At 41.8% G+C, this 27740-nt stretch overlaps 2 protein-coding genes across 2 annotated transcripts in view; one reads left to right on the top strand and one right to left on the bottom strand.

The window, feature by feature from the left end:
* Positions 1–27740, bottom strand: part of hyi (hydroxypyruvate isomerase) — a 127755-nt gene that overhangs the window by 41234 nt on the left and 58781 nt on the right. The gene's annotated exons all lie outside the window — the stretch shown is intronic.
* Positions 1–27740, top strand: part of szt2 (SZT2 subunit of KICSTOR complex) — a 91713-nt gene that overhangs the window by 9217 nt on the left and 54756 nt on the right. Inside the window, exons 9-44 of the mRNA XM_065956048.1 lie at positions 390–560; positions 1499–1730; positions 1842–1971; positions 3724–3869; positions 4090–4242; positions 4636–4750; positions 5077–5282; positions 5454–5690; positions 6175–6253; positions 7019–7107; positions 9311–9479; positions 9650–9767; positions 10661–10774; positions 10909–11109; positions 11290–11387; positions 12487–12625; positions 12714–13037; positions 13148–13355; positions 15616–15743; positions 15945–16212; positions 17275–17446; positions 17551–17643; positions 17774–17852; positions 18315–18602; positions 18723–18858; positions 19726–19842; positions 19950–20019; positions 20986–21171; positions 21414–21647; positions 22042–22294; positions 22647–22721; positions 23375–23513; positions 23826–23961; positions 25718–25838; positions 26388–26540; positions 26887–26989. Of these exons, the coding sequence (XP_065812120.1) occupies positions 390–560; positions 1499–1730; positions 1842–1971; positions 3724–3869; positions 4090–4242; positions 4636–4750; positions 5077–5282; positions 5454–5690; positions 6175–6253; positions 7019–7107; positions 9311–9479; positions 9650–9767; positions 10661–10774; positions 10909–11109; positions 11290–11387; positions 12487–12625; positions 12714–13037; positions 13148–13355; positions 15616–15743; positions 15945–16212; positions 17275–17446; positions 17551–17643; positions 17774–17852; positions 18315–18602; positions 18723–18858; positions 19726–19842; positions 19950–20019; positions 20986–21171; positions 21414–21647; positions 22042–22294; positions 22647–22721; positions 23375–23513; positions 23826–23961; positions 25718–25838; positions 26388–26540; positions 26887–26989 (5680 nt within the window). The remainder of the gene's footprint in view (positions 1–389; positions 561–1498; positions 1731–1841; positions 1972–3723; positions 3870–4089; positions 4243–4635; positions 4751–5076; positions 5283–5453; positions 5691–6174; positions 6254–7018; positions 7108–9310; positions 9480–9649; positions 9768–10660; positions 10775–10908; positions 11110–11289; positions 11388–12486; positions 12626–12713; positions 13038–13147; positions 13356–15615; positions 15744–15944; positions 16213–17274; positions 17447–17550; positions 17644–17773; positions 17853–18314; positions 18603–18722; positions 18859–19725; positions 19843–19949; positions 20020–20985; positions 21172–21413; positions 21648–22041; positions 22295–22646; positions 22722–23374; positions 23514–23825; positions 23962–25717; positions 25839–26387; positions 26541–26886; positions 26990–27740) is intronic.

Genomic DNA, 27740 nt, shown 5'->3' with positions numbered 1-27740 from the left:
GACATATTATGTAAAAGTTTATAATAGTTGACCGAATACTAAGCCCACAATGCCTCCAAAGGCCTTTTAAAGATTTACTTTTGGGCTTTTTGTGCCTTTATTGGAGGACAGGATAGTGAATAGGGCCGGAAATCAGGGAGGGAGAGAGAGAGTGGGGAATGAGGTTGGATTAGAGCCTTGGCCGCCTGCTTAGAGGACTACAGCCTCCATATATGGGGCGTGCTAACTAATCACTAACCACTGCGCCACCAGCGCCCCTGTACCTATATATATATATATATGTATATATATATGTATATGTGTGTGTGTGTGTGTACAGGGACACACACAGACAGATATATATATATCTGATAGCCCAAATACTTAATTCTTTATTTATTTTTTTATAGTTTCACAGCACAAACTGTTCAATGAGCATCTGTTGTCGGCCAGTGGTAACCCCGCCCTGGTCATGAGGAGGAAGAAACACACAGAGAAGGAAGTCCATGCCAACTTAATCAGCGTGGTGTCTGTGCGACTGAGAGAGGGCTACACCATCCGAGAGGTCAGCCTCACAAAAGGTAAACTGCTGTCTTCTCACAAATCCGAGATATTGATAAAAATCCTGGAGCAAAAAGCTGAACAGAATGTACGGTATAAAAGAGAATAAAGCGGATGGTTTCATGGTGCAGGTGCTTTAGTTCCTGCAGCCTTTGACCTTCTTACCTAATTCATTTTAAATCTTGGGTTGATGCTCCTCAAACAAATATTAAAGTGAATCAACTTAAAATTAGGCTGCATGTGTGTAGTTCTCATGCTGGTTACTACCGTATTTTCCGCACTATAAGGCGCACCGGATTATAAGGCGCACCTTCAATGAATGGCCTATTTTAGAACTGTTTTCATATATAGGGCGCACCGGATTACAAGGCGCATAGAATAGAACGTGTTTACAACTGAACAAGGCTGGGAGATATTGTGAATAATTCACAATATCTCCCAGCCTTGTTCAGTTGTAAACACGTAAAAGAAACACAGTCTGATACCGCTAATTCAAACGTTAGTGCATAACTCAACATTGTTCAGTTACGTATAACACGTAAAGCTCACTTTTTCAGTTCATTCCCCGTCCACGAATCCCTCGAATTCTTCTTCTTCAGTGTCCGAATTGAACAGTTGGGCGAGTACGGCATCCAACATGCCCGGCTCCCTCTCGTCATTATCCGAGTCAGTGTCGCTGAGCGCCGTGTACAACCAGTATGGATCAACCAATTAACCAATTGATCCATATATAAGGCGCTCCGGATTATAAGGCGCACTGTCGTTTTTTGAGAAAATTAAAGGCTTTTAAGTGCGCCTTATAGTGCGGAAAATACGGTACTTTTGATGCTATGATTATATATTTTTTGAATCTGTAGTGCTGTCATGTTTTGTGTACAACTATGCATTTCCAAATCTTCCATCTGCACCTCAATTTACCCTCAGTTATTAATAAAGACATTCAAAACGTTTTTTTAAGGTGGGACTCAGCTGGAGGTGAAGCTGGTGTTGTTATGGAAACACAACATGCATATCGAGTATCTGGCAGCTGCCTCTTGGCCTTTGGACCCCGCCAAGAGAACCACCAGGGTGGAGGTGACTATGGAGGGAAGCTACGACATCCTGCATGATATCAGCTGCACCCAGAGGAAGCCCATCACCAGCCCGTACCGCACTTCTGTCATCCGGCGCTTTTGGAACACACTGCAGAGGTACAGCTGTCTAAAAGAGAGCAGGAGAAACACATTTCAACGACCAAAAGATGAGATTCCTCTGCTGAAAATGATGTTACCTAACAGCATGTTTTGTGTTTGTCGTTTCAGCATCAATCAGACCGATCAGATGTTGGTGCACCTCCAGTCCTTTAATTCAGTTCCTGAGAACTACATGATTCCTGAGAGCACCAAAAATGGAGTACCTCTGTTTTACATCCCTCCTGGCTCTACTACTCCGGTACTGTGGAGACCCTCACTGATCACATGTTGCCTGTTCTTACATTTCTATTAATCCAAAGCTACCAAGTGACATTCTTACCACCAGGAGGTGCCAAATAGACATGAATTAATCTTCAGATATTTTGAACAATCAAGCACAGAATTAGTATATTAGCACTTCTCTCTTCAGATGTTTTAAAGAGGACATATTATCCCCCTTCTCCACCTTTTCAAACAGTCCCCTGTGGTCTAAATGAAACATCTGTGCTGTGCTTTGGTCAAAACATAACATGAATCAAGCACCAGAGGAGGTTTGTCACCCTGTATAAACCAGCTCTCACAGAACGCTCTGTTTTGGTGTGTGTGTGTCTTTAGTCTCTTCGCTAGCGAGAATAAAAATGGCGGACCTGCGCAAAAGTTTTGCTCTAGGCTGGGGGTGGAGCCCATGGGCGGAGATATCAGGGGAGGGGATTTTTAACCTGATCCCTACAGTGATGCAACAAGGAGAGCACATTTGAAACAGAGCGTTTTTCTCTGTGTTGTAAGACTTATGCAGACCACAAACAAAGGACTGGATGGGTTTATTTCACATTTTGTGGGTCTGTAGACGCTCAGGTTACCCAAATATATGTTCAAAAACACTGTGAAAGTGGATTTTTCAAACCTGTGTCACCTAAATATTCATAAATCATTCTAAATTGTCAGGTCATAACATCTGCATACTGAATAATACACAACTCTGTCAGAGGCGACGTCTTCAGTGCAGACGTTACAATGTGTTACAAATATGTTCAAGAAGATATCTTATGATAATCAGAAAAGTGAACAATATTCGCCACATTGGATTCCTATTCCTCCTCAACTAAAGTTTGTCCTGTAAATCTTTTAATAGTTTATGTAGACAGCTAGTTGATGTTTCCATCGAGCAAACAGTAATTTTTTATTGTTCCAATTCTTACCCTAACTGTAAAATCCAGGTTAAAGGAGCAATATGTATCTCTGACACCCAGTGTTTGAAATGGGTACTGCAGTCTAAATTCTAAACATTGTAGAGAGCTGTCTCCCCCCGCCCCCTCCTCTCTAAAGTCGATGTTCATGCAGGTTGCCATGTTGTGGACACTGAAGCTTCAGTGTTTAGCCAGCTCTGCATCGGTCTGTAAACCTTTCTGTGTTCTAACCTCTCTCCATTTTTCAAAAGTATTTGAGCACGTTTCTGCTCAAGAGAGCCTCTGAAGAGGCTTTTTAGGTCGGGTACAATCACTTCTATCTGAACCACTTCTCTTGCCTGCTTCCATCACGATAACACCTGTTGGTTCGACATGATGACTGGTCTCATATCAGGCAAACCGAGGGGCATCCAAAACGGCCGTGTGGGGGCTCCTCAAAACCGCCTACCTTCTCTGGTCCAAACAAATCCAGAGCATTCAGGAGCAGAATCTAAAGTTAGAAGGAGGATATAATGGCTGCTGCATTGTTGTCAGAGAAGCCAGCACTCCAACATAGCATGTTTCCTTAATGTCTGATCATATAGTAAGGTCATTTTATCATTTCAAAAACTGGTGTATCATGGCGTTTTTTTTTTGATAAAAAAATAAGAAAAATATCCTTAAGTTTGAACAATGTGCTTTAATAACTGATATCTTGAATTTGGCCACTGGGTATTTCTTATTGCTAATCATCCCCCCACCCCCACCCCCATCAACTTGAAACCCATTATCCTTGTGTCTTCTCAACCTTTTTGTAAAACGGTCTGATCGTCCCTTTTGTACAGGTCTTGTCGCTGCAGCATGGTGGATCCAAAGACTCCTCCCAGTCCCAGTTTGCTTCCTACTGGAAGCCCATCCTCTCCATGGACGCAAACTTCTGGCAGAGATGGCTGCACATGCATCGCATAACGATCATCCTGGAACATGACATGTGAGAAAAAGAACGTTTTGAATACAGATTTTTTTAAAAGTATTACAAGTAGATTCATCCAGGTCTGGACCATCAGTAACGTCTTCACTGATACCAGTGACACTGGTATATAGGAGATATATTTTTTCATTTAAAAAAGGTGGTTGTGATTAATTAGTTCCATAGTTAAAGAAAATACTTGTTTATCTTTTTGAATTCATGAGTGATTATGTCCCTCCAGGCCGGTCCCCAAACACCTGCACACAGCTGGCAGCAACGGTCGTTACAGCACCATACAGTGCCGTATCTCCCACTCTGCCCTGACGTCTCTTCTGAGGGACTGGAGCAGCTTTGTGCTGGTGGAGGGTTACTCGTATGTTAAACTCATATACAGGTGAGGCGATGGAGGAAAAGAAACATAAATGGCTCCAGGAGCTGAAATAATTAGATTTATTATGAACGATTGATTATTGAAAATAGTTTCTTATGAATCGAGTAATAAATGTTGTTAGACGTACTTTTGATTGTATCTGATTATCTGTGTGAATCATCGCTGTATCCATGAACCAAAGAGAAAACAGTCCCAGCTTATTAAGCTCCTTAAAATGAGAATCATGTTTACTATATTGTCTTTCTTTGTTTCTTTCTTTGTTTCTTTCTTTGTTTCTTTTGTGTCGCTCTTTCTTTCTTTTTTTTTGGTTTCGTTCTTTCTTTTGTTACTTTGTTGGTTTGTTTCTTCTTCTCTTTTTGTTTGTTTGTTTGTTTCTGTCTCTTTCTTTTTGAACAGTTTTCCTGACCAGCCTCCTACCTCCTTCTACTTGGTCCGTCTCATCTCAAAGACACCGTGTATGGTGCTGCGTTTGGGTTTCCCTATTGGTACAACGGCTCTTGTGAGAAACAAGGTATTGAGAGTAAAACAGACGAGAGAAGAACAATAACTCTGTGAAATCATGTTCAGGTTCTTCTGTCACTCTCAACATGCCCACACATTTGATTCACTTTCAATCAGTCTTTTATTACCAACAAGAAATATAATATTTGCAGTTGAGTAATTGCTCCAAATAGTGTTTCAGATTGTAGATACTTTAATAAAGTAGACTTTGTAAAGAGTCAGTGGATAAAAAGACAATCATGTTGCCATGTCTTTAACCGCTCACTGAAATAAGTGTTTATCACCTCACTTGTGTAACTGTTCTCGGGTAACCTGCTGTTTGTGTTTCTTTAACAGATTGTGGAGGAGCTGCGGGAGCAGATCCTGAAACTCCGCTTCCCTCATCGTGTTCAGAGCAAAGAGGCAACCCCAAAGACAAAAAGGAAAATAGTCGGCCATCCATCGCCATCCAAATCACCCTCAATCCCCGCCCCCAAACCTGCGCTGTCAGACAGGCCGTGTGTGGTGGTGCTCAATAAGCCTCTGGAAAAGCTCCTCATAAGGTTAATGCTTATGACAACATCAAAACCGCACATTGTTTTACTCTGTCTTATTTTGTATTGTTTTATTTCATAATTCTTCATTTAAAATGTTTGGTAACAGGGGTCTGTGACTAAAAGTCAAGTTGACTCTGGTTTGGAAAGATACGATAATGAGCTTTCCGTTCTTTGTAGGTATGAGAAGCTACCGTTAGACCTTCGCACTCCCTTCATTTTCCACATGGAGAACTTCCCCCCGCCCTCAAACAGCACCGTCCCCCTCAGCATGGCAGCCAACCGCACAGCCTCCTCCACCCTGGCCTCCCTGTCCCGTTACTTCCTGCACCAGCGCTGGGTGTGGAACGTGCAGAACAGCCATGGACTGACTGTGGCCATGCAGGCGGTCGCTCACATCCTGTCCATGCTCTCTGAGTGAGTTCACGCGCCTTTTGGTGGCCATAAGGTGTCGATGCTGCATTTTAGGAAATTTTACGTTTTGTTCTGTGAAGATCAAAAGTCAGGGTTTTCTCCATGTTTGCCTTTCATAAGAATAATTAGTGTTGTGGTACACGAAATCGGTCTTTCTTTTTGAAGGTGTCATCTCTGAATCCAAAGCATTTGTACTCGGTCTTGTCTAGGTCTCAGACTGGGCGGACTCCAGATTTTAAATCATCACTGAAAGGCTATTTTTTCAACGTCATCACTGAGATTAGAAGGAAAATGCCTCTTTTTAAAAGAACAGATAACTTCAGTTTATTTATGATTAGATTTTTATGACACAACATAGACGGTACATGTTTCATATTAACAGCAAAGCAGAGTGTGTGTTGTACTGATAGAAGAGCAATGGGTTCGATGTTGAATATGCATCTTTTTAAAATGTGTGTGTTGAACATCTGTCCTGGTTTCTGTGAAGGATTCGCATCTCAGAGGGCTTTCACTTTGCGGCCACTGGTGAGGGCATTGTGAACATGGTGATCGAGCTTCCAATGAAGGTAAGTAGCAGCAGTACATCAAAAGAATGAGAACAACAAATGTGAAGTTTTCTGATGTTCACATTCTTAAAGGGATACTTCACCTGCTGAAACATGAATCTGTAATGAAATTGGGTCATACATGTAGTAGAAATGTGAAATACATTTTGAAGTTGGTGCCTTCTTGACCCAGAAAAGGCAGAAAGTGTCTTTTTGGCTCATGTGGATGAAAGACACCAACTCCCAGAATTTGGCCACTCTGCTCTATTTACAGACTCATTATACTATATTTATAACGGCTCGTAGAGATAGCTGCAAATATCCGATTCGAGCACAAGACCTTCAAAATCCCCTTCATCCATAGTTTGAAGTTGAAACATACTTTTATCATACTTTAGTTCTTCTCAACTTTCTGAAACTGTTAGCATAGCTTCCAAGCAAGATGGTGGACGTTCAGTTTCGATTCTGGGAGTGCAGTCCCACCCACTGATCTGTGATAGCTCTGTAGCTTCAGTGGCGATGTAGTTTCACCCCCTCTAACCGAAGCAGCCTCAGAAAATGCAAAATGATGATTTTTGCATCATCGGAGGCTCCTTTTTAGACAAGAAATACAGATCTTTCCTATCTCAAGGGAAAATGAGGGCGGGATGTACGACCAATTGAAAAATACTACCAGTTTTCTAATGATATCAAGCTAAATGCAAATGGGTGAAGTATCCCTTTAAGAACTGAAGTTCTTGGATATAAAAGCTATTACTTATTTGTTTCTTCTTTTCTCTTCTTTAGGCTGTCTCAGGGGAGACTGACAGAGAGAGTCACTCCTGTATCGTTCAGTACATCCTGTTTCCACCTCACTCTACATCCACCAAGGACAGGTGAGACTGGGAGCATCATCTGTACCGTATTTTGTCAGCTGTGGTCAGGTATAGTTCAGACACAAGTTCTTTGCCGTGTGTCATCTCTATATCTCTTTCTGCCACCTGCACAGTCTCTCTTCAGCTTTGTCTGTTACAAAACTCTGCAGACAAAAAAAGCTTTCAAAAAATAGTTTGGGCAGCAAAGGATTGAACCTGACTCCGATCCAATCTATTCTGTTTGTAATGTTGAAAATGTAGACTTCAGTTTCCAACCTAAGTAGTAACACAATGCAATGGCCAAGTTCAATCAATCAATCATTATTTTTACAGCACTTATTCAAAACAAGTGTTACCTCGAGACGCTTTACAAAAGAGCAAATGGGATAATATGCAGGAAGGATTTCTCCTTTGTATTCCTCGCGTTCCTGTTGTCCACACTTCCTTGACCCTGAGGTGGAGGTCGGAGCAGGCCGTGCATGAATGAGGACGGCGGTGATTGTGGGACGACACAGTCCGATGGGGTGGCTGGGCGTCGGACGGTTAAAGACAGAGTCAGTAGCTGTTTCTGATGAACTTATACAAAAGTAAAATGGCTCAATCATCATTTCTGGGCCTTCATACATGTGTGGTGGTAGATGTGTTTTTACTTGACTGGACGTTTCCTGAGGAGGGAGGGAGAGTATGTCACAGGGGAGTTCAGGAGTTTATACAATTCAGAGATTTAATGCAATTCAAACCTGCGAATATGACAGACGTGGATGTAGCGGCAAAGCCGAGAAAATATAATCACAGTGAGGCGAAACACCATGCACATAACGCTCGTTCTAAAACGAGGGTGAACCTTGGGTCTGCTTTTACCCGTTGATGCGTAGTTGGTCTGCTTTCTGCTGGACAGGAGGGGGTCAAACACCTTAGCTCAGGGGTTAGCATCTGCTAGCTTGCTAAATGATCTGCTTATCCATTAAAACCCATGTTAAAGGCCTATTCTCAGGTGGTTTGCAGTGTAGCTACAGACAGTAAACATACACGCTAACTTTGTACATCATAGCTGTGATTGGCTAATTAAAGGTAAGCTAACCATGATTGGTTGTTTGGATCCGACTGGGGGAGTTTAAAAAAATGTATTCAAAGTGCTCTAATGCACATCTCAGACTACTGACATCATTTTAATATAATATTATGTTATGATAGAAATGTGTTATTTTAAAGAAAATTCTGATGACATAATGTTGCCTACTGTTGCTTTAAGTCCACCTACATTACAAAGTTGTTATTGACTAACTGTGTCTCTAACCATTAGAGTGAGACTTTAATGGAGGTAATATGAGACCTGTGTATTGCTGAAAAAGGCATCAAAGTTGTGGACAGTGATTCAGATGTCTGTAACTAGAACATCTGCCTATATGTTTTTTTAATACTTCTAAAATGTGGTGCCAAAGACTTGTTCAGAAAAAGAATCAGAATCGTTTTTTGATTTTAAGTTCATTTACACATACAAGGAATTTTGGTGTTTTGGTGCAAAAAAATTAAGAAAGGAAATATAAAAACAGCAAATAACTTCCAGAATAAGTCTCCTCACAGAGTGCAGTGTTGTGTTGCAACACAGGGTTTACTGAAACATGTGCCATGGAGGCCGAACAGTCACAGTACAGAGTTTTATTCGAGCCCCAAACTTTTACAGGCGCAAAAAGAAATATTACAAATAGATGGAAGAGCTCGGTAAACTTACATGCCTGTAATGTTTTTTAAAACAAAACTCGCTCACATCAAAGAAGGGAAAGACTTACAGAACACAAAGACATGCCCACGATTAGAATAGCGATAAATAAACAAAATGGCATATCAATAATTTGATCTTATTCATAAGACAGCTCGTCTATACGAACCTGCTGCAAGGTGGGGGACAGCGGTAGACCCTTGTTTATGTGTTTTTATTTAGCAAACTAATCAACACTCAATAAGTTGGGTCTCTAATCGAGACCTACCTTTGTTTGTCAAAAAGTGCAGCAACACCAGGCAAGAGGATCTGGACTGGGCTTTTTTATTTTATGTTTTACGGTATATTGGTTTACATACAGTACGTATGGTCTGCATACATTGACAATAACATCGACCCTCCTTCATCAGCTGTCACAAAATATGCAAATAATTGCAATCTGTACTGGTCGGCTGTCCTGTGACAGTGTTTTAACAACCAGCTTTTGTTTTTGTGGGACTTCAGCTTCTCCACTGATGATGACAACGACACTGAAGTGGAGGCTGTCGATGTGGACACGGAGCTGAACCTCGTGACAGAGTGTTGGGTAGAACCGCAGAGTGGCACTGTGATGAACTGCATGGAACAGCATCGCCACTTTAAGGGCCTCAAGTACCAGGAGATACCTCAAGCAGTGTGTATAATGTATTCATACAGCACCACATTCCAGTCTCAAGATCAGAGCTGAGGGGTGATATTCTGAATCTCTCTGTGCTCACAAGGAGCTCAGTTTCATTGCTCTCTGTTTTGTGGGTATGTATGAATGTATGTAAAGGTTTACATAAGTTTCTCTCTCGTATGTAGATATTCCCCAGAGATTTTGCCTGTATGTCCACTATGATGACCTTTGAGTATTTGAGCCAACTGTGTCAGAACAAGGACCAGGTCTGCTCAATGCCGGCTGGATTCAAGGATTTGAGAGGTAGAATAATTTTTTTTTTTTGACACAATTCACATTTTACATTGTTATTTGACCCTGGACAGGCTGAAAACTCTCAATGGCCTGCACCACTGCAGTAAGGACCTATTCAGATCGTTAATCTAATAAACAGTGTTAAAGGTCACATATTATGCAAAATACACTTTACCTTGTTTTTTCTCTGACACTAATATGTGTTCCTAGTCTGTCTACAAAGCCCCCGGTTATGAGAACATTCTATCCTCCCCATATTTTACATGCTCCACTTTTCAGAAAATGTGTGCTCAAACAAGCCTTTTGGAGATTTTCCCTTCATGACATCACAAAGGGCAGTAACCCCTTCTCCAGGTGGGTGACACTCCCATAGCTAGGTGTTTGTTCTGCCCTCTGATTCTGCCTTCTTACTGTAAACAATAGGACATGGAGCGAGAAAGCCCAAGCCATCCAAGCCCTTCCAGAGAGGGGGCGTGGTCAGACACAGCTCATTTACATTTAAAGCTACAGACACAGAAACAGCCTGTTTTGAGCAGGGCTGAAATAGAGGGGTTTATAGGCATGATCAAATACAGGATCAGAGTGGATTTAGAACAAGAAACTTCACAGACATGTTAACGGGAGCTCTGAGACTTATTGAAAGTGGTTGAAAAAGAGGATAATATGTGACCTTTATAACCACTCTTTAAAAATGTTTTTTTTTTTAATATCCTCTATCTAAAGTGTTCAGTAAAAGTATGTTAATGTATTCTTGTTCAGAGTACTTTTCATGCCCCTAAGACATGACTGTGAATGTTTTACTATATAATTATTGACTTGTTGACAATTTTTGATTTCTCTTATTTTATTTTTAAATGCGAAATCTTTTTGACTTGATGAATTTCGTTCTTCTGTGTTTGCAGGAGAAGCCTCGGACCCTGAGGACAGCATTCACATGGTTCCTTTCCAGTTTGACCTCATTCAGCTGCTACCAAAGTGCCAGCAGGTGGAGCTCTTCTTCCTCACGTTCACTACAGGTAATGAAGTCAAACTGCTCTGTTTTATTACGGGGATGTTGAAGAAGCAGCTGACAAAATGAATTGATATCCTCGTTAGAAACAATAATCATCCTATGTTGACATGTGGGTCTTAACCTCTTCACCTGAAACAGGGGAGAACGAGGAGCAGCTGCACAGCTCCCCCTGTCTGCCTAACGAGCTCCTGCTCAGCCTCTTCCACAGCAGCCTGGAGCATGAGCTCAGTGACAGAGAGATCCCGTTAGCTGACAACGACCACGCCGCCTTCATGCTCCACATTTTAGAGCGAGAACGAGATGGCCATGTGGCTCCTTTCTCCCTACCTGTAATCAAAGGTCAGTTCACATCTCTTCATCTCATCCCTATTTACAACAACTCAACACGTTAACACTTTCAGGGTTTTGATTTGATAGCATTTACCTTTCGATGTCCAGTCGTAATAAAACACAGAGCCTCTCACTGAGTCTCTGTCTCACTCATTGTACCAACATATCTGCTTTTCTGTTTCGTCTCAGAAGAGTGTGTGAAGCCTTCAGAAAGACAGGACGCGATGACATCCTTCCACACCACATGCAGTGGCAAAGAGGTGATGGGATCGACCAGCACTTTACAGGTTATACAATAATATATGTTTGTGTGGATATTTGTGTGTATGTATAATGTCTTGGCAAATGAATATTCAGAGTCCTTTTTCTGACATCTAAAAACACCTCAGGGGTTACTTAATGAAGCAACAAAACTGCCCCAGCGTTGATCAGAGTCTGATACAAAAAACAGCTTATTTCATTTTACAGGAGCAAACATAAATCCTGACTCAGCTGAATTCTCCCTCTCAGGCTCCCTGCTTGAATAGGATTTGAAGAAATACTCCATTAATAATAAGCCCTGTCATGCCGAGCCTATCCTTATTTACTGTGTTCAATGATTCACTTTTGCAAAATGCAGCCCTTCGTCTTTTACACACACACTGTAGACGTCAGTGTAACTTTTGTAACATGTCTGTGCTGCTGCATGTGTTTTCACTCGGATGATGGTGCTATAAATGAAATATAAACGATATAGGTGGTTTACAGCTTGAAAATGACAACCTTCAAACTGGACCCCTCCTCCTGAGCTCATCACTCAAAGAAGTGCTCACCCACTGCAGGACGTAGTGTGTGTGTTTACTGCTTGTACCTTCACTCGAAGCTATCAGACGCTAACACAAGCTAACAACCAGTGTTTGTCAACTTCCTGTCCTGCAGAAAGCAAGCACACTCAAGTCAAAGCCAACACAAGATTTAACATATACCATTTTAGAACGAGCTTTTTTCTGCATGGTGTTTCGCCCCACTATGATGATTACATCTTCTCTTCTTTGACGTTACGTCCACGTCTGTCATATTCACCGGTTTGAATCGAGTCCAATCACTGAATTGTATCCACTCCTAAACTCACCTGCGCGCTCTAATAGGCTGAAAGGAAACACACCAGTCAGAGGACAGAGTCTCTGCAGACACAGTCACCACCACACATGTATGGAGGCCCAGAAGGGATGATTGAGCGGCTTTACTTTTTTAACTCTACCTTTAACACAAATTACGAGTTTAACACGAGATTTGTCATTCATGGCGTCAAATGAATCTCATTTTAACCAGTACAATATACATATAAATAACTGCATTGGTTAGTCTCTACAAGTATAAAACATGTGGTTCTTCTCCTTTTCACAGAGTTTCAGTAATGCTGACCTTGTGGATGAGGAGCCCTTTCTGTTGGAGAGGAACTCCTCCTCACCGCAGTGGAGAGCCTACGCCAAGTACATCGGCTCACAGCAAATTCTCCTCACCTTCCTCCCTGCTTCCTTCGCAGGTACACCTCGAGTCATCTTTAATGTCCAACAGCTCTTTTCTTTTTTTATTGAGGTCAGTTGAAAGATGGTTGTGTGTCTGTTTTGCAGATGTTCTTATGTTGAAAGCGTCAGGGCTGGAGACGGAGCCTCAGGGTAATGCTGGCACACAGGAGGACGACACCCTGACACCCAGCAACAGATCTCAGGCTGACTCCCTTTCTGGCTCAACCAGTTGTCTGGAGAGGTCTGAGTCTGACATTAGTTTGGCGAGTAAACTACAGAGCAGCTCCAGTAGTGGGCACTTCAACAACAGGTCCCCGTTACTCTCACCACAGTCCGAGAGCCAGACTGGGAATGCAGACTCGGTCATCCTAGACCATGACAGCTGGGACAGCAGAATGTCTGAGACAGAGGCTGGGAACCCAGGCTCAGGTCTTTTCATTGCTCTTGTCCATTTTAGTCACCTTACAGTTTCATATTTTACTCGCGCCTGGTTTGGCTGAACAATTGGGAGAGAATATTTAACTTTCTTACTTTTCCAGATCTGGGAGAAAAAGAGGGAGTCCAGTTCTCTGAACCACAGAAGGCAGATTTCCAAATCGGCTTCGACAGGCAGGTTCCTCAGCCGAGCAGCATCGACTGCAGCCAATTAAAGTGTCCTGTCTACGTTTACAACTGCTCCCTGGATCACCTGAAGGAGCAGCTGGTGCATCCCAACTCCAACCGCCAACCCAGGGACATCTTCCTCAGGTACTAGAAGAGAGAACAGGCTCTGACAGAAATGTGAATAATACTGAGTTCTTTAAAGACAACAAATTCATCCTGTTCTGTTGCATGACGACCCTTTTATTACCAAATTTTAAACTCACCATCAGCTAAAACGGAAATAACAAGCATGAACAGAAAGAATTTATCTTTGTTGGGATTTTTTTTCCATCTTTACCTAAAACTGTTGTCCAGAAGATAATTTCAGAGTTAGACAGCTTAAGTCATAGTTTTGTCTTTTAGCTGTGATCTCTTTTTCTTACAGCGGTACAGACTGTGGTTATCTTCCCTCCATATGCAGAAAATTTGACTGTATGCAGACATGTAGTGTTTGCAGTGTTGACATTGGATGCAGACTGATGCCTAATGTTGATAGTTGATGTTATGGTGGAGTTTGGGCTTTTAAAGGTTTAAATTTAAATTAGTTAGTAATAATAGTAAAATATTAAAAAACAAAAAAATGAATTTGTTTAGGATAACATTTTCAAAAAGAAGTTACAAAGTGCTTTCCAATTAAATAAAGCAACAAAAAAAAAAGTCAAAACAAAGACAGAAATCACCCAAAAAAAAAAACTTAGGCAAGTGCCCATGTATGAACCCCCCCATCCCAACCAAGCCCCCATGCCCCACTGACAAGTCACACAACCCAGCTACCAACCCTAACCACCCCACTGCCCCACCAGACCCATGCTCTGCTCATGTGAACCAGCAAGGAAGTAACACCACCATCAGACCCCCCCACTCCAACCCACAAACCCCAACTCAACTATGTAGGCCCATGGGCAGCAAGAGCCAAGACATCATGGCCCAATTGAGAACCCCCCCCTTACCCCGCTCCAAAAGAGAGTCCATAGAGACTCGTTAGAAGGAGATGAGGGGGGGCAGAGTCAGGGTGGGAAGCATTCCTTCAGTGGAGCGATGTTGTTGCAGGCATGGCAGCCAAAGGGTGAGATAAGTCTGTAAGTCAAATGTATTCATACAGCACTTTACACATCACAAGTGCTTAACACAGAAGGATAAAGTAACCTCTTAGGCTGCATTTTGAATGACTGGTAACTTTTAGTTCAGTTATTAATACGTGTCTTTGACTGTCTTCATGCCTGAGAATAGACCTCAAGATGCTGAATCCTGGGAGATGAATCAGCAGATGAAGTTCAGGTAGCACTGCTTGACCATGTTTCTCTGCTCTCCTCTGTCGTTCAGCTTTTACTGCTTACACCTGAGAGGTCAGGACTTGCTTTCTGTAGGCTCCAAATCTGTTTCCCCCACTCCCATCTGTTCTTCCTCCTCAGGCTTGTGGTGTAACATACAAGTCACCAAAAATAATCATAACCAGTAAGCTCTTTCAGATCGAGAAAGTGATTATCCATCAATTTGAATTACAGCTCACAAGAGACAATGACAAGACCCAAGAATTAACGGGAGGGTCTCCCTCTGAGTCCCCTAGAAGGAGTCCAGCTGTCTCAGATCAAATGAAACATGAGATTGATTGATGGACCAAATGAATCAAACCTTTTTATTTTATTTTAAAGGAAGAATGTGACATTTTACAAATAGATACAGCAGAAATTCAGTAGCCTATTTCCTCTGTAAATGTCTCTCTGAGTCATGACGGTCTACAATGAGTGAGTCCCGCTGTCTGTGATGTTGTCTCAAGAAGATATTCAAACATGATTCTTTCTGTATTCAGGTTAGATAGAACAGTTTTTATTTTATGTATTGTGAGGTGAAAAGGTAGCTGTTTTAAGTGGAGCTGAAGTCTGACTATTTAGTTTAGAGGAAAAAAAGAGACAACTATGAATTCATGAAAATCGACTTTTCAACATATTAGTCAAGTCCCCCCTCAGCACCGGGAGAGAAAACAAATCCTGCCGCCGTCCCTGATAAAATGTCTACATTTAGTTCAAAATCAAAATGTTGTGCCAAAAGCATTAAGAGGACCACTGTGCTTGCTGCGGCTTTGTAGGAGAGCGTGAATGTTGAAGCTCTCTCTCTAGTGACTCTGCACTAAATTGAAAGCTGCTTTTACGAGGACAAGGACACTGAATGCTTCAAACCAATGCTGCTCAGTTCAGCTGTGACTCACGAGCTTGTTGGCTTCTTTGACTTTTCTTACTGCAGTGACGATCTGGGCTATGCCTCTCTTAATGGGTATACTTAAATACATTTAATGGATACAAACTGTGGTTGACATTACGATATGCATTTTGATCGCCTGTCTGCTGGACTCTTGTCCTCTTGGCAGGTCACTGTCTCAGGACCGCAGCAGTCCATCCCCTTGGGCCGATCTCCTGGCTCAGCCTCACAAAAACAAGGAACTAGCCAACTACTGTGGCCTGCTTCAGGAGCATTACCACCAGAGCTACGTCAAAGGTAACGTCTCTCCTCAGAAAACCTTCACCCTCCTTTTGAAAAAATCCACAACTTAAACTTTTACTCTTGTATCAAATCCTGTAAATAGGACAAGCCTAAAAATCAAGGATCTCTTTGAGGACCTTTTCCTGCAGATGTTGTACATTTTTGTTCAACATGTCACAAAGACACTTTATTGTTTTACTTATTATTATTCCTCAGGAGTTTACTGCAGCCTGCAGCAGTCACACAGCATCAGCTCTCAGGATGTCCTGATGGCCATGGACTACTGTGAAGAATCTCTGCAGGAGATTGACATCACTACCTTCCTGCAGACCCTCTGTGGACACATCAGGGTCTTCAGGGAACACGGTGAAGCTTCAGTATGGGGAGAGAATCCAAAACCTTCAAAGAGCCCTCCCACCTTTATCATTGGAGAGATGGAGGAGGACAAACCAGATCACAGGGCTGCTCTGGCCTCCTCGTCCAGGTAAGACAAGTTTATATATTTATAACATATATTTACAACATTGTTACAAAATTGCATGGTGCTCAAACATGAACACAATACAGTGTAATGAGATACTATCAACAACAGAATATAATCAAGTGGCAACCTCTGGTGTTGATAAAAGAAGCTGATGCAGAAGAGCAAAATCATGCAGTTCGTCAAGTGTCCACTAGAGGCTGGCTGCAGAAGCACAGGAAGTCACATACACACCCAGTTTTTACATCATAAATGAACATTTTTACAGCATGGTACCAAAATTATTAGGTCTGATTAGCTCATGTCTCGATTGGCACACACTCTACAGGGAGGGTGAATTTTTTTAATTTATGAAAGATAAGCGTTATTCACAATAAGGCACGTAGCTGACGTCACTCATATGTCCCTGCAGGGGTCTTAGAGCCCCATCGATGGCGGTCTCCATGTTGGAAATCCTGTCTCATCCCAACTTTCAGTCAGCCTAACAACAAGCTGAGAGCTGGAGCTGAGGCGGGTTTTAAGCCTTTTCATGAACCGTTTCATTGCGCCCACCTGTCAATCATATCAGCTACAAGCCTAGCTATGGATAACACGTATCGTTCATAAAATCAAAACGGAGCCGTTTTAAAAAAAAAAAAAAAAAAAAAAAAAAAAGCACCCCCCATACAGTGTGTGCCAGTGATGACAATAATAACTAATCAGAAATATATAATTTTTTGTACCAGGCTGTAAACATGATAATTTTTGCTGTAGAAAACATCTCTTTTGCCTGTGGTGTGTATGTGACTTCTGGTGTTCCTGGAGCCAGCCTCAAGCGGACACTCGACGAACAGCAGGATTTTGCACTTCCGCATTTGGTTCATTTTTCAAGACCGGAGGTTGCCGCTTCGTTAACACCCACAATCATCCAAAAAACAGAAGACAGCTTTCAAAATGGACAACACACTCTGAATCCTTCTCAAGAGAGTCTGATGGTGTGTCTCAGACCTGCCTCTATCTGGTTGGTATTTCAGCCAGTTTCCTGTGATGCTGCACACTTCTAAACCTGATATTTTATTCTTATAGTATTGAAATGGAGGATACCAGTGAAGCAGAATATAGATGGAAGTCCTCGGCTCCTACATCCCCACTGATCCTGGATGAGTCTAAGGAAGCCAAAATCCCTGAGTTCTCCCTGTCGATGCTTCAGACACAGCCAAAGTGTGAAGTGTATCCAGACCTGCACAAAGTAGTACAGGTATAACATGACGTCTCGCAGGAGGAAAATTCATCATCTTTATCAATCGTAGAGTCGTACTTTGTTCATGTAATGTCATAAAAGTTAACATTATCATCCCTCAGGATAAATTCATGGAGATTGTGTCTCAGTATTTTAAAACTGTGCCATCCAACCCACACTACTTCTTCTACTGCCCGCCATCAACCAAGAGAGACGTAAGTACACGGTGATGTGTTTCATATTTCCCATTGCTGCTTAAAACAAAGTGTAAGAGTCCGCTCAGGCTTACACACATCACTGCGGTTGATTAGCCAAAGTGAACCTCTGAATGTGTTTCCTCCTCAGGAGGGCTCTGAACATGCGGAGGGCGGGAGGAGACCAAGTGAGGAGCAGGTGTCAGAAGCTGAGCCTGCAACAGAGGATGGTGAGGATAGATCAACCTTCATATGCATTTTTCCCTTTTCAGAACGTTAGAGATAAGATAGTGTTCGGGTCTAAAGTGAGCATGACGTCCTCTTTTTTTAATTTGGCTGGCTGGTAGTGGGTGGGGCTTATTAATTAACACAGTGACCCAGGTGTGTAAAGTGTGTGAAGTAACAGCGTCTGGGGGAGTCTTGAGGCTGAGCCCATGTCCTTTACATTAAAGGAGCAATATGTAACTCTGCCACCTAGTGTTTAAAATCTATCAGCTACTTAACATTAACATTCTAAATATTTGTTCATGTGTAGAGTTAATGAGGATGTTAACCTTCAAACTCATTACAACACTAACATAAAATGATTTTGCCTTTTCAAAAGCGCTTTATAAAATCCTCCTCAGCAAATAGATGAGGGACACTACTGACCTGCTGATGTGATACAAACCAGTTTCATGTTTGTTGTGTAGAGAACATGCCGGGCTGCATCATGACTGAGAGCGACCCAGACTTGGTGGTGGAGTACGAGGAGCAACCAGACACCAGAACCCAAGGAGAGTGTGAAGAGCAGTCCCTGTCTGACTCCAACACGGTTAACCAGGACCAGGACTCCTTCAGCATCTTAGATGGAGACTCCCTGCTGGAGGCTGAGGGGCCCCAGATGGACATGCCTCCACTCTTTGTACATGTAACCTGTTCTGTCAACATGAAAAGCTGCCATGGCTCCATGCCCATGCAAACTCTGCCTACCTGCCTTGGTGAGTACAGCCGTGATCATATCTTTAATTCCCCAAAAACAGGGACATACAATCCTAAATCTGACTCAACACTAGTTAGGTTGAGTCATCTGTGCTCAGAAGTCCGGTTTGTGATTACAGGTGAGATTATTTCCTGCCTGGAGAATGCCGAGTCCTTGAAGTCTGTGGATTTGAATGAGCTCTCAGTAACATTAGATATTTTTGTCCTGACACTACCTCTGGAGATTGAAGTCATGGCTGAGTTCCATCACAACAGGTGAGTCAAACACTAGAAACACTAGAAAGTTTGATTCTTAAACCTGGATTCTCGTCTCCCTGCTCGTTTTGCAGTTTACTCCAGGGAATATTCTCGTTAATGTGTTTACAAGTTGTCGTCTTGTATGAGATATAAACAAAACATGGGACTGCTTGCTGAATCATTGCGTAGTAGGTTTTGGGATAGGGTTAGTTAGTATTGTGCGTCACTACATTTTAAATCACATCCGTTACTGAATAGAAAAATGTAAAGAAGTAAAATACGATAAGAAAGAAATCACCCCAGAAACAACTGCAGTGTGAACCGCCAATAAACACCACAGAAGAAGAATAACAACAAGTGCAGAGAACGATGGGCAGGATAACAAACTGGCTCTAAATCTCGGAAAGATGGAGACGGAGAAGTCAGACAACAGTGGTGCAGACCCAGCTGAAGGCGAAACGTTGAATGGTGTCTAGTTTGAGATTTCAATCCTGTTGTCCTTTTTGCACTACACAGGAGTTGTTAAAAAAGAAATATATATTAACGTTTACTTAAAGTAAATTTAAAACAAGCTACTTTTGACTTTTACTTGAGTAGAATATTTGAGTTCTCTTTCCACCTCTGCTGAGGGCCGAAGCTTTGACCCGTCGACACATAAACACCTTAAACACATTTTCTGAACATCTTCACCCAGAAAGGAGTTTTCCTAAAGGTGTGTTTTGACCTAAAACAGTGTTTGTATTTGAAAGGCCAAAACACACAGATGTGTTGACTAGACCTGTGTGGTGTTAGGTTCTATGTGTTACAATGCTTTACAGAGTAGGAGTACCATGTGGTTACTAATTACTAATTACATTACGAACCCTTACTCCTCTTTGCGTCCAGATACACGTCAGAGAGCAGTGTGTCCCTGAATCGGTCACCAGGGCAGCCCTCCTCATATCGCTCTGATGAGGAGCTCATGGCGGCGCTGGACAACCTGAGGGGAGCTGGTGTTGACGGGTGAGACTGTTGAACTCTTGTTTCACAGTACATTTCTGAGGTGAACTTTCTCCATATGACTCTGATACCCTCTCTGTTTGTTTCAATGTTCTTCTAACCGTTTTTAGGGTCTCCAGTGATCCCTTATCCAAACTCCCAATTCCTCACAAGTTAGCGATTCTCGCCACAATGGATGAGGTAAGTCTGGCATAACCAAGTGTAAACTATCAGAGCGGCAAGGCAAGGAGACAATACAATATTTAAATGCAACAAGGAAGTAGTTTTACTTATTATACCTTATTATAGATGCACTGATTTGTAAAAAATCAGGACTGATGCCCGATGTTTGAAATGTTTAGAAGATTGACGATTCCAGTACCGATGTTTGTTTCATGACTTCTTTTGGTGTCAGACTCCCACAATACCACATTTTTCCTTCATGTTTGACAATGAAAACAAGTCAGAGTTCTTCCAACAGGTCATCTGCCCAATAGAAAACCTCTTCTCTGAATCAGGAGTTTGGTGAACTAGATGCATTAAATTGATTTGGTACAACAAAATAAACATCGTCTTTTGACCTCGGTTCATGCTTCATTATTTGCCGATATGAGTGTTGAACCGATGCATCGGTGCATTCCTAGTTCTTATAACTTTCCATCTTCAGAGTTTCATTCGATAAATTTGTTACTGTCAAAACTAGCAAAATAGTTTCTGGTAGCAATGACAATTTTTTTGAAAAAGTTAAAGGTGACATATATTTGGGTAACCTGAGTGTCTACCGACCCACAAGATGTGAAATAAACCCATTCATACTTTGTTTGTAATCTACACAAGTCTTACAACACAGAGAAAAATGCTCCGTTTCAAATTTGCTCTCCTTGTGATGTCACAAGTGGGGAAAAAAGAGACACACACACCAAAACAGAGCGTTCTGAGAGAGCTGGTTTATACAGGGTCACAAACCTCCTCTGGTGCTTGATTCATGTTATGTTTTGACCAAAGCACAGCACAGATGTTTCATTTAGACCACAGGGGGCTGTTTGAAAAGGGAGATAATATGTCCTATGTGGCTCTTGCTTTAACAGTTGGCTAGAAAGATTCTTACGGTTTTTATATATATATATATATATGTATATATGTCTCATTGTTCTGTGCGGATTTCAGATCCGCTGGCTTCTTGAGGACGAGATCGTCTCTGCTCTGCGTCATTCTCGAATCATCAGTTCAACCACGCTGCAGAAAGTAGCAGAGCATGTCATGCGGTCCAGCGGGCGACCACATTGTCACTGTGAGGACGTTCCACTGCAGTTTGTCTTTGGGCCAGAGCTGTCGCTGGAAAAATTCAGAGAGGCAAGGACACACTTAACAGAACATCTTTTAATAAACGGTTTGAGAAGAACACGTTGCCAAGTTTCACCTTTGGATGAATTTGTTCATGCCACCTTTATTATGAAACTGTACATTATTTAGAAAACTGATCAACAATCTATTTTTGATGTTTTTTTATTGTCAGTAAAAACAGTGTTTATGTTGTTACTTTCCTTATTAATAGAGAGTCTCATAAGTTTGATGAGTGACGTCTGTTTCTGCAGGAGTTCCGCAGAATGTCCTTCACTGGCTACGTGCTGAACGGAGAGCAGGACAGCTTTTACTACATGTCTTTGAGCAGACTGCACCCACAGAGGATTAACGCCACTAAGAAGCTGTCTGAGCGCACTGCTGACCCGCTACAACAACACACCAATCCCTGCAGCGTGGGAGCAGAGGTGGAGGGGGTCTTACTGGAGAGTGAAGCAGAGAATGAGGCAGCAGAGGCTGATAGTGAGGTAACGTGCAATAACTCTGTGACGACTGACTCTGCCACTGATCCACAGCCGCCCTGCACTGTACTGCTACTGTTAGCCTGGTGTAAAACTTGAGAATAAGTCTCCTGCTTCAGGATATCTTATTGTCTGCCAGATGATTTGGATAACGTCTCTTCACTTTTTGAAATGTTCATTAAGCTGCTTTTCAATCCTTTATCTGTGTGATGGTTCTGTTGGTGTTTCTTTTCTGATTCATAACAACAGGCAGCAGTTTCTTCTTTGATTTCTTTATCAAAACTTTTCTGTGTGTTCTATGTGCTTTGTGTTAGCTTTTTTGTTGAACTTTGACTTTAAGCCTTCAAAACTTGTTCAAAGAAAACTTTGCTGAATTTAAAATTTCACCCTCCAACTGTAGAGTGAAGAGAAGAAGTCCATCAGCACCACTACGGACACTCCGAGTGATACAACTGCAGAAACCAGTGAGCCAGTCAGAGCCCAGAAGCCTGAGGCATATGACAACGTTTCACAGAGCTCCCTTGGCATGGTAGGGGACAGAGGTCAGCCCAGTGCCCTCCAGCTCCACACTGAGCCCAGAACAGAGCCAACTTCACCCCCCAAGACCCCATCCAGTGTCAGCCTGGCTGAGTCTGTGCAGTCTGCCTCCCAAAGTGAGTCTCTCAAACATGCGTGCATGTAGACCTAAGCATGTTTTCTTTTATCTACTTTAAAATGACAGCTCTTAGAGTTGACAGTGAGCATTAACAATACTAAATAGTTAATGTATCAGGCCAGGTAGAGCTTGAAAGTGTATCACATGTATCCCTCCAGCTTGTTTCTTCCTTTCATTATGACAGCAGCACTAACACTCATTTTGGCAGATTCTTACAACCGCTGATCAAACGAGCTTTCTCTGTTGTTTTGAAACTGAAGCGCAGTTGTCAAAGGACAGGCAGTTGAAAACTTCTGAGTGTGCTCTTTTTCGAGGCTTTGATTTAACTAACGGTTTGTCTCTCCTCTCAGGCTGTGGCAAACTCAGGCCAAGTCGAGTCCAGAGTGTCGTCTCCAGCCAGGGTAGTCTGGACTCAGACATGCAAGGTAAGTTCAGCAGAAAGTGAAACGACAATCGAACATCTTTATTTAAAGGGGACATTATCCCCCTTCTACACCTTTTAAAACAGTCCCCTGTGGTCTAAATAAAACATCTGTGCTGTGCTTTGGTCAAAATATAACATGAATCATTTTAGTTCAGGTTAAATTTCTACGTTTAACAGCCGTTCAAACCGTCACATTAGGGGCGGGGCTTCAAGAACATGAATCACATCAGATTTCCGCGGCTCTATTTGACTCACTCTCCTCTGGAAGAAAAAAAAAAACAGCTTCCCTCCTAGAAACGACCTGAGTCAATTAAAACAAACCAAAAAATGACAATCCAGTCAGAGGACAGGGTCTCTGCAGACACAGTCACCACCACACATGTATGGAGGCCCAGAAGGGATGAGTGAGCTGCATCACTTTGTACAAATCTATATTATATTCTGTAAGAAAGTTATCGTCACTCAGATTTTAAAAACCCGGCTCCAGAGATGTGGAGGTATTTTTGTTTTTACTCATGATATTAAAACTTGATGTATTACAAGTCGAGTCGATGTACAAGTGTTCAGAGACTTGGCATGTCTAAAATAATATAATAAACAATGACATCATAATTCTGGTGGACATCATAAAGTGGTGCCTCTGTGTGTTTGAAGGATACGATGGTGGCAGCAGTGATTCTGAATGTGAGAGCCCCACCCTGGATGAACATGAGTGTAAGTCTCCACTGATGCCTGACTTCTGGCTCATCGTTAACATTCACCAGGACAGAGTGAAGGTCTACTCCCACTCCAGGTCAGACAACATGTTTCTCTGTTATTTTACATGTGATAAACTAGTAGTCTGTAGTCTGTAGGCCACAGACATTTAAAGGCTTAGATAAAAACAGAAATATCTCCCAGTACATTGATAAAAGCCTTTTACTTCTATGACATAATCTATAGTGATCGTATGATATTCACCCAGGAAGTGTTTACACCTTAGTGAGAGTGTGTTCACTAAACTCGTGAATTTCCTCCAGACTTTAAGCACACTTCCAAAGATTCTCAGACGCCCGTATAAAATGTGTGACTGGATCATTTCTTAGCACGTGTCTCGTTGTTTCAGGTGCTTCACGGAAGGAAAAGACGACATGGCAAAGGAGATGGAAAATAAAGAAGATGATATGGAGCTACCTGAATATTTACAGCTGCATCAAATGGTGGTCAGGAAGATCGGTGAAATCTGCAGAGTAGTCAATCAGGTGACTACAACACCACAGTTTGTTTTCTTGAACGGGTTCATTAACAGTGCACTCTTGTGGAAGTTACAATAAACACTCAAACTACCAAAAATCACTACAAAATCTACTGCACATTAACACACAGTACCATCAGCTGATATCTGTGTCCCTTTGGGTTCAGAGTTTTAAGGTTAGATTTAAGCATCTGTCCCATAATCAATCAATCTTTATTTCTTTAGCGCCAATTCATAAATGTTATCTGAAGAAACTTTATAAAAGAGCAGGTAGAAGAGCTTACCGTTAACTATATCATGTTACAAAAGAGCAGGTATTAGAAAACTTTATTAAGCCCCAGCAGGGAAACTCATCTCCCCACCGGGTCAGTTCATACACACAACACACTTTATCGACAATCTGAATAAACAACAAGTCAATAAATAACAAACACCAGTGAGACCATTTGAGACGTCATTGAGTCTCACTCAGCCGTGAGTCAGAGCCACAACTAAAAATGTTCATTACAATATCTGACTTTTGATATTCTTCTGACTACTCAAAGTGCTTTTTACACCGCAGGTCACACCTACACATTCACACACTGGTGGTAGAGGCTGCTATGTAAAGAGACCATTAGAAGTAACTCATACAATTCACACACACTCTTAAGCCGCCCATGAAGCAGCAGGAACAACTTGGGGTTAAATGTCTTGCCCAAGGACACATCGGACATGTTGCTGCAGGAGCCACATCACAGCCGCCCCTAAAAGAGCTTACTCTTTGTTATATTATCTACAAAGACCCAGCGTTAATCCATCATGAGCACTGAGCACTGATAATAGACTGATCAGTCTTAAAGTAACGTGAGCATCTGTAATGATGATGAAACAGGGAGGACGGATTATGTTTATAACTTAAGCAGATGGAGTCTTAGGGCCAAGTTACAGAGAAAAAAAATCTAACATTTAGAGATTAGATTCACACATTTACGAGATTAAAGTCGTTAATTTACAATATTAGATTTAATATTAAATGAGGCTATGGTTAAAATATTATTCTGAAAGAGATAAAGAGACGGTTTCCTCTTTGTCATTGTGGTTCTGTCTCTGGATAAGCCCCCGTTTCTTGCAGTATCTTTTCAGGGTCCTGATACTGATGACTCTGTGATGCTGATGGACCTAAATATTGTGTAGTTTCATATCTGCACAAGTAAAGCCCCAACACTACTATCAAATATTTCGAGACCTTAAAGCAGGTCATTCCACAGAGAGTTCATACTCAGCTTCTGTTACAGATGACACAAGAAAGTATTTCCTGATTTGAGAAACCTTAACTGAAGTATAACTTCACAAGATGCTCCGATGGCTGCTGCTCAACCGATATAACTGTTGACTAAAATAACGACTTTAATCTCAAACATTTTTTATTTGATTCTCGTAAATCTTTGACCTTATTTTCACGGAAATGTATGACCTTCTTCTCTTACGACTGTATTCTCAAATTTATTGCCCTTAATGTACCCCTTATACTCCTTCGTAGCTCTAAGATTCACTAATATTTCCATTAATGGTAATAGATGTGAGGCTGAGTGTCATAAAGAATATAACCTTTTATTTCAGGATCAATTAGAACCCAGACAGAGTTCAAACTTTGAGTGCAAAACATGATTTGGTTTGAATTCATTCATAAAGAAGTTAGCAAACGTACATCAACACAGAGGGCAAAAAGGTTCCAATCAATTCCAAATGCTGTTAAAAAGTTACATTTGTGTATTTTTTAGCGAATGCTGCTGCAAGACCTTCATGACAGTCATGTGTGTAACTCTCTGCTGGTGGCTGAGAGTGAAGAGGACATCTGGAAGACGGAGTCTATCTACAGGCAGAGGCTCAACACTTCAGATGGTACGTCAGCAGTAGACGAACAGACTTTTTAGTTTCTTCTCTCAGGCTCTGTGTCCACCTAGCGTTTTATTCTGAGCGCCACTTTTTTCAGTTGTTTTCAATGGGGTGAGAACGTTTGCAGCAGGGGGCGACCAGAGGCAGAAAAAGTGCCTTATGCCTAAGTGCCTAAAAGTGTTGTCTTATTTTCTGAGCGCTCCACCACTTTTGTGCGGCTGCTCCGAGTACTTCATTTGAAAATCTTTCAACTTTTTTTTCTTTTCAACAAGAGTGCTGTTGACGTCACCAGCGCTCTTATAAAAATGTAAGATATTCCCTATATTTCTGTCTCCCATGGATCGTGCCCTGTACCCTCACCCCCTCGCTCCGTGTCCAGACAAAATCGGAGGGCAAGCATCCTCCGTTTGATGCTCATAGTGAAGGGGTACAAACGATCTCAAATATAAAACATGCAGAAAAAGAAAAAGGGCCTTGTGGTGCTACTGGGATGTAATTTCTGTGCAGTTGTTTAAAGCTTCCTTCACACATTCATTATCTACCCTGTCCACATAGATTACAACACGGAGGAAAGCTATCCGGCAAGAGACTACCTGGCAGCTACCATGCAGTTCATCCCTGGACACTTCTCCTGTGACGTTGTGTCGAGCACAATTATCCACATTCACCCTCGCCTCAAGATTGGACCAAACATGGGGGTATCTAGGGGTGAGTAGTACTCAAGAGGGGACCAAACATTATCTATCAGTATCCAGGGGTGAGTGGTACTCAAGATGGGACCTAACATCGGGGGTATCCAGGGGTGAGTGGTACACATTAGGACGTGGTATTGTGTAGATACTCCGCTCTTTGATTTAGGCCCCAACCGGACGAGTTAAAGGAAAATTAGCAATTTTTTAGAAGTTGGTTGCTTACTTGAATCCTGAAACAAATATTTAATAAATAAATTAGCAGGTGTGGCCTAGCTTCATTATCTTTTAAAGTGGTGTTTCTATGTAGTTCTGTCTTTCAAACATGCTAAACATTACTATATATTTTTGCCTCCTCATGTTAGCAATTCAGGCCCTGCGCTCTGTGCTGAACTCCTTCTGTGTCGTCAACCGAAAGAACATGTTTGTGTACCAGGAGCGGACGACTAAATCAGTCTTCTACCTCAGGTAAGATCATACTTCATTCAAATTTAGCTTTCTCCTTTCTTTTACTCTTTCAGTATTTCATGATGATACTTTTTTTTTATTCAGAAAGGCTTTACAGAAATGTTACCACCGTTTTCAAAATACACTTAACTCGAACATGTAATCTAAAATGACACAGCACTGCAGATCTTAAATGATTCACTGGGCCAGGTGGTAGACCTTCTATAAACATGTATAACTGTGAGATTGAGGGGAAAAAAACAAAAGTGTCTTGACCAATATTATCCTGTGGCCACTGGATAGTAACGTGTGGTCATTCTACCAGTGGCCAAAAGATAATGACTCATGGCCATGAGAGCTTCATCTCCATGCAATGACTGATCATTTCAGCTATCCACTTATAAGCATGTTTACACTTTTTTCCCTTTTTGGAATAGGTGTGATGTATTTTTTTTAGTCTGTTTAATATAATAGAGTCTATAACATGTTTATAACACTTCCTTCAGAGTGACGCGACTCACAGCAAGTCAGACCTTTTCCATTGTTGTGACCGGGTCACATGTGCCAGGGTGGCATAGGGTGACTAAAACCACCCCTTGCACCCCAGATGCTTGTGGCTGGAAAAGGTTCTAGAGCAATTTATGAGCACAAGTGAATGCAGCAGCAAAACTGACACTTCACACCTCCAGAATCTAATGCTGCTCAAACAGAGTTGGTTGCTGTTCCTGACACTTCACTCGGATTAATTCACCTTTGGCATCCCACTTAAGAC

This window comes from Labrus bergylta, chromosome 6 (assembly GCF_963930695.1).
Source record: "Labrus bergylta chromosome 6, fLabBer1.1, whole genome shotgun sequence".
Classification (NCBI taxonomy): Eukaryota; Metazoa; Chordata; class Actinopteri; order Labriformes; family Labridae; genus Labrus; species Labrus bergylta.
Note: the sequence above shows the minus strand (reverse complement) of the source record. Positions and strands in the feature narration are given on the sequence as shown.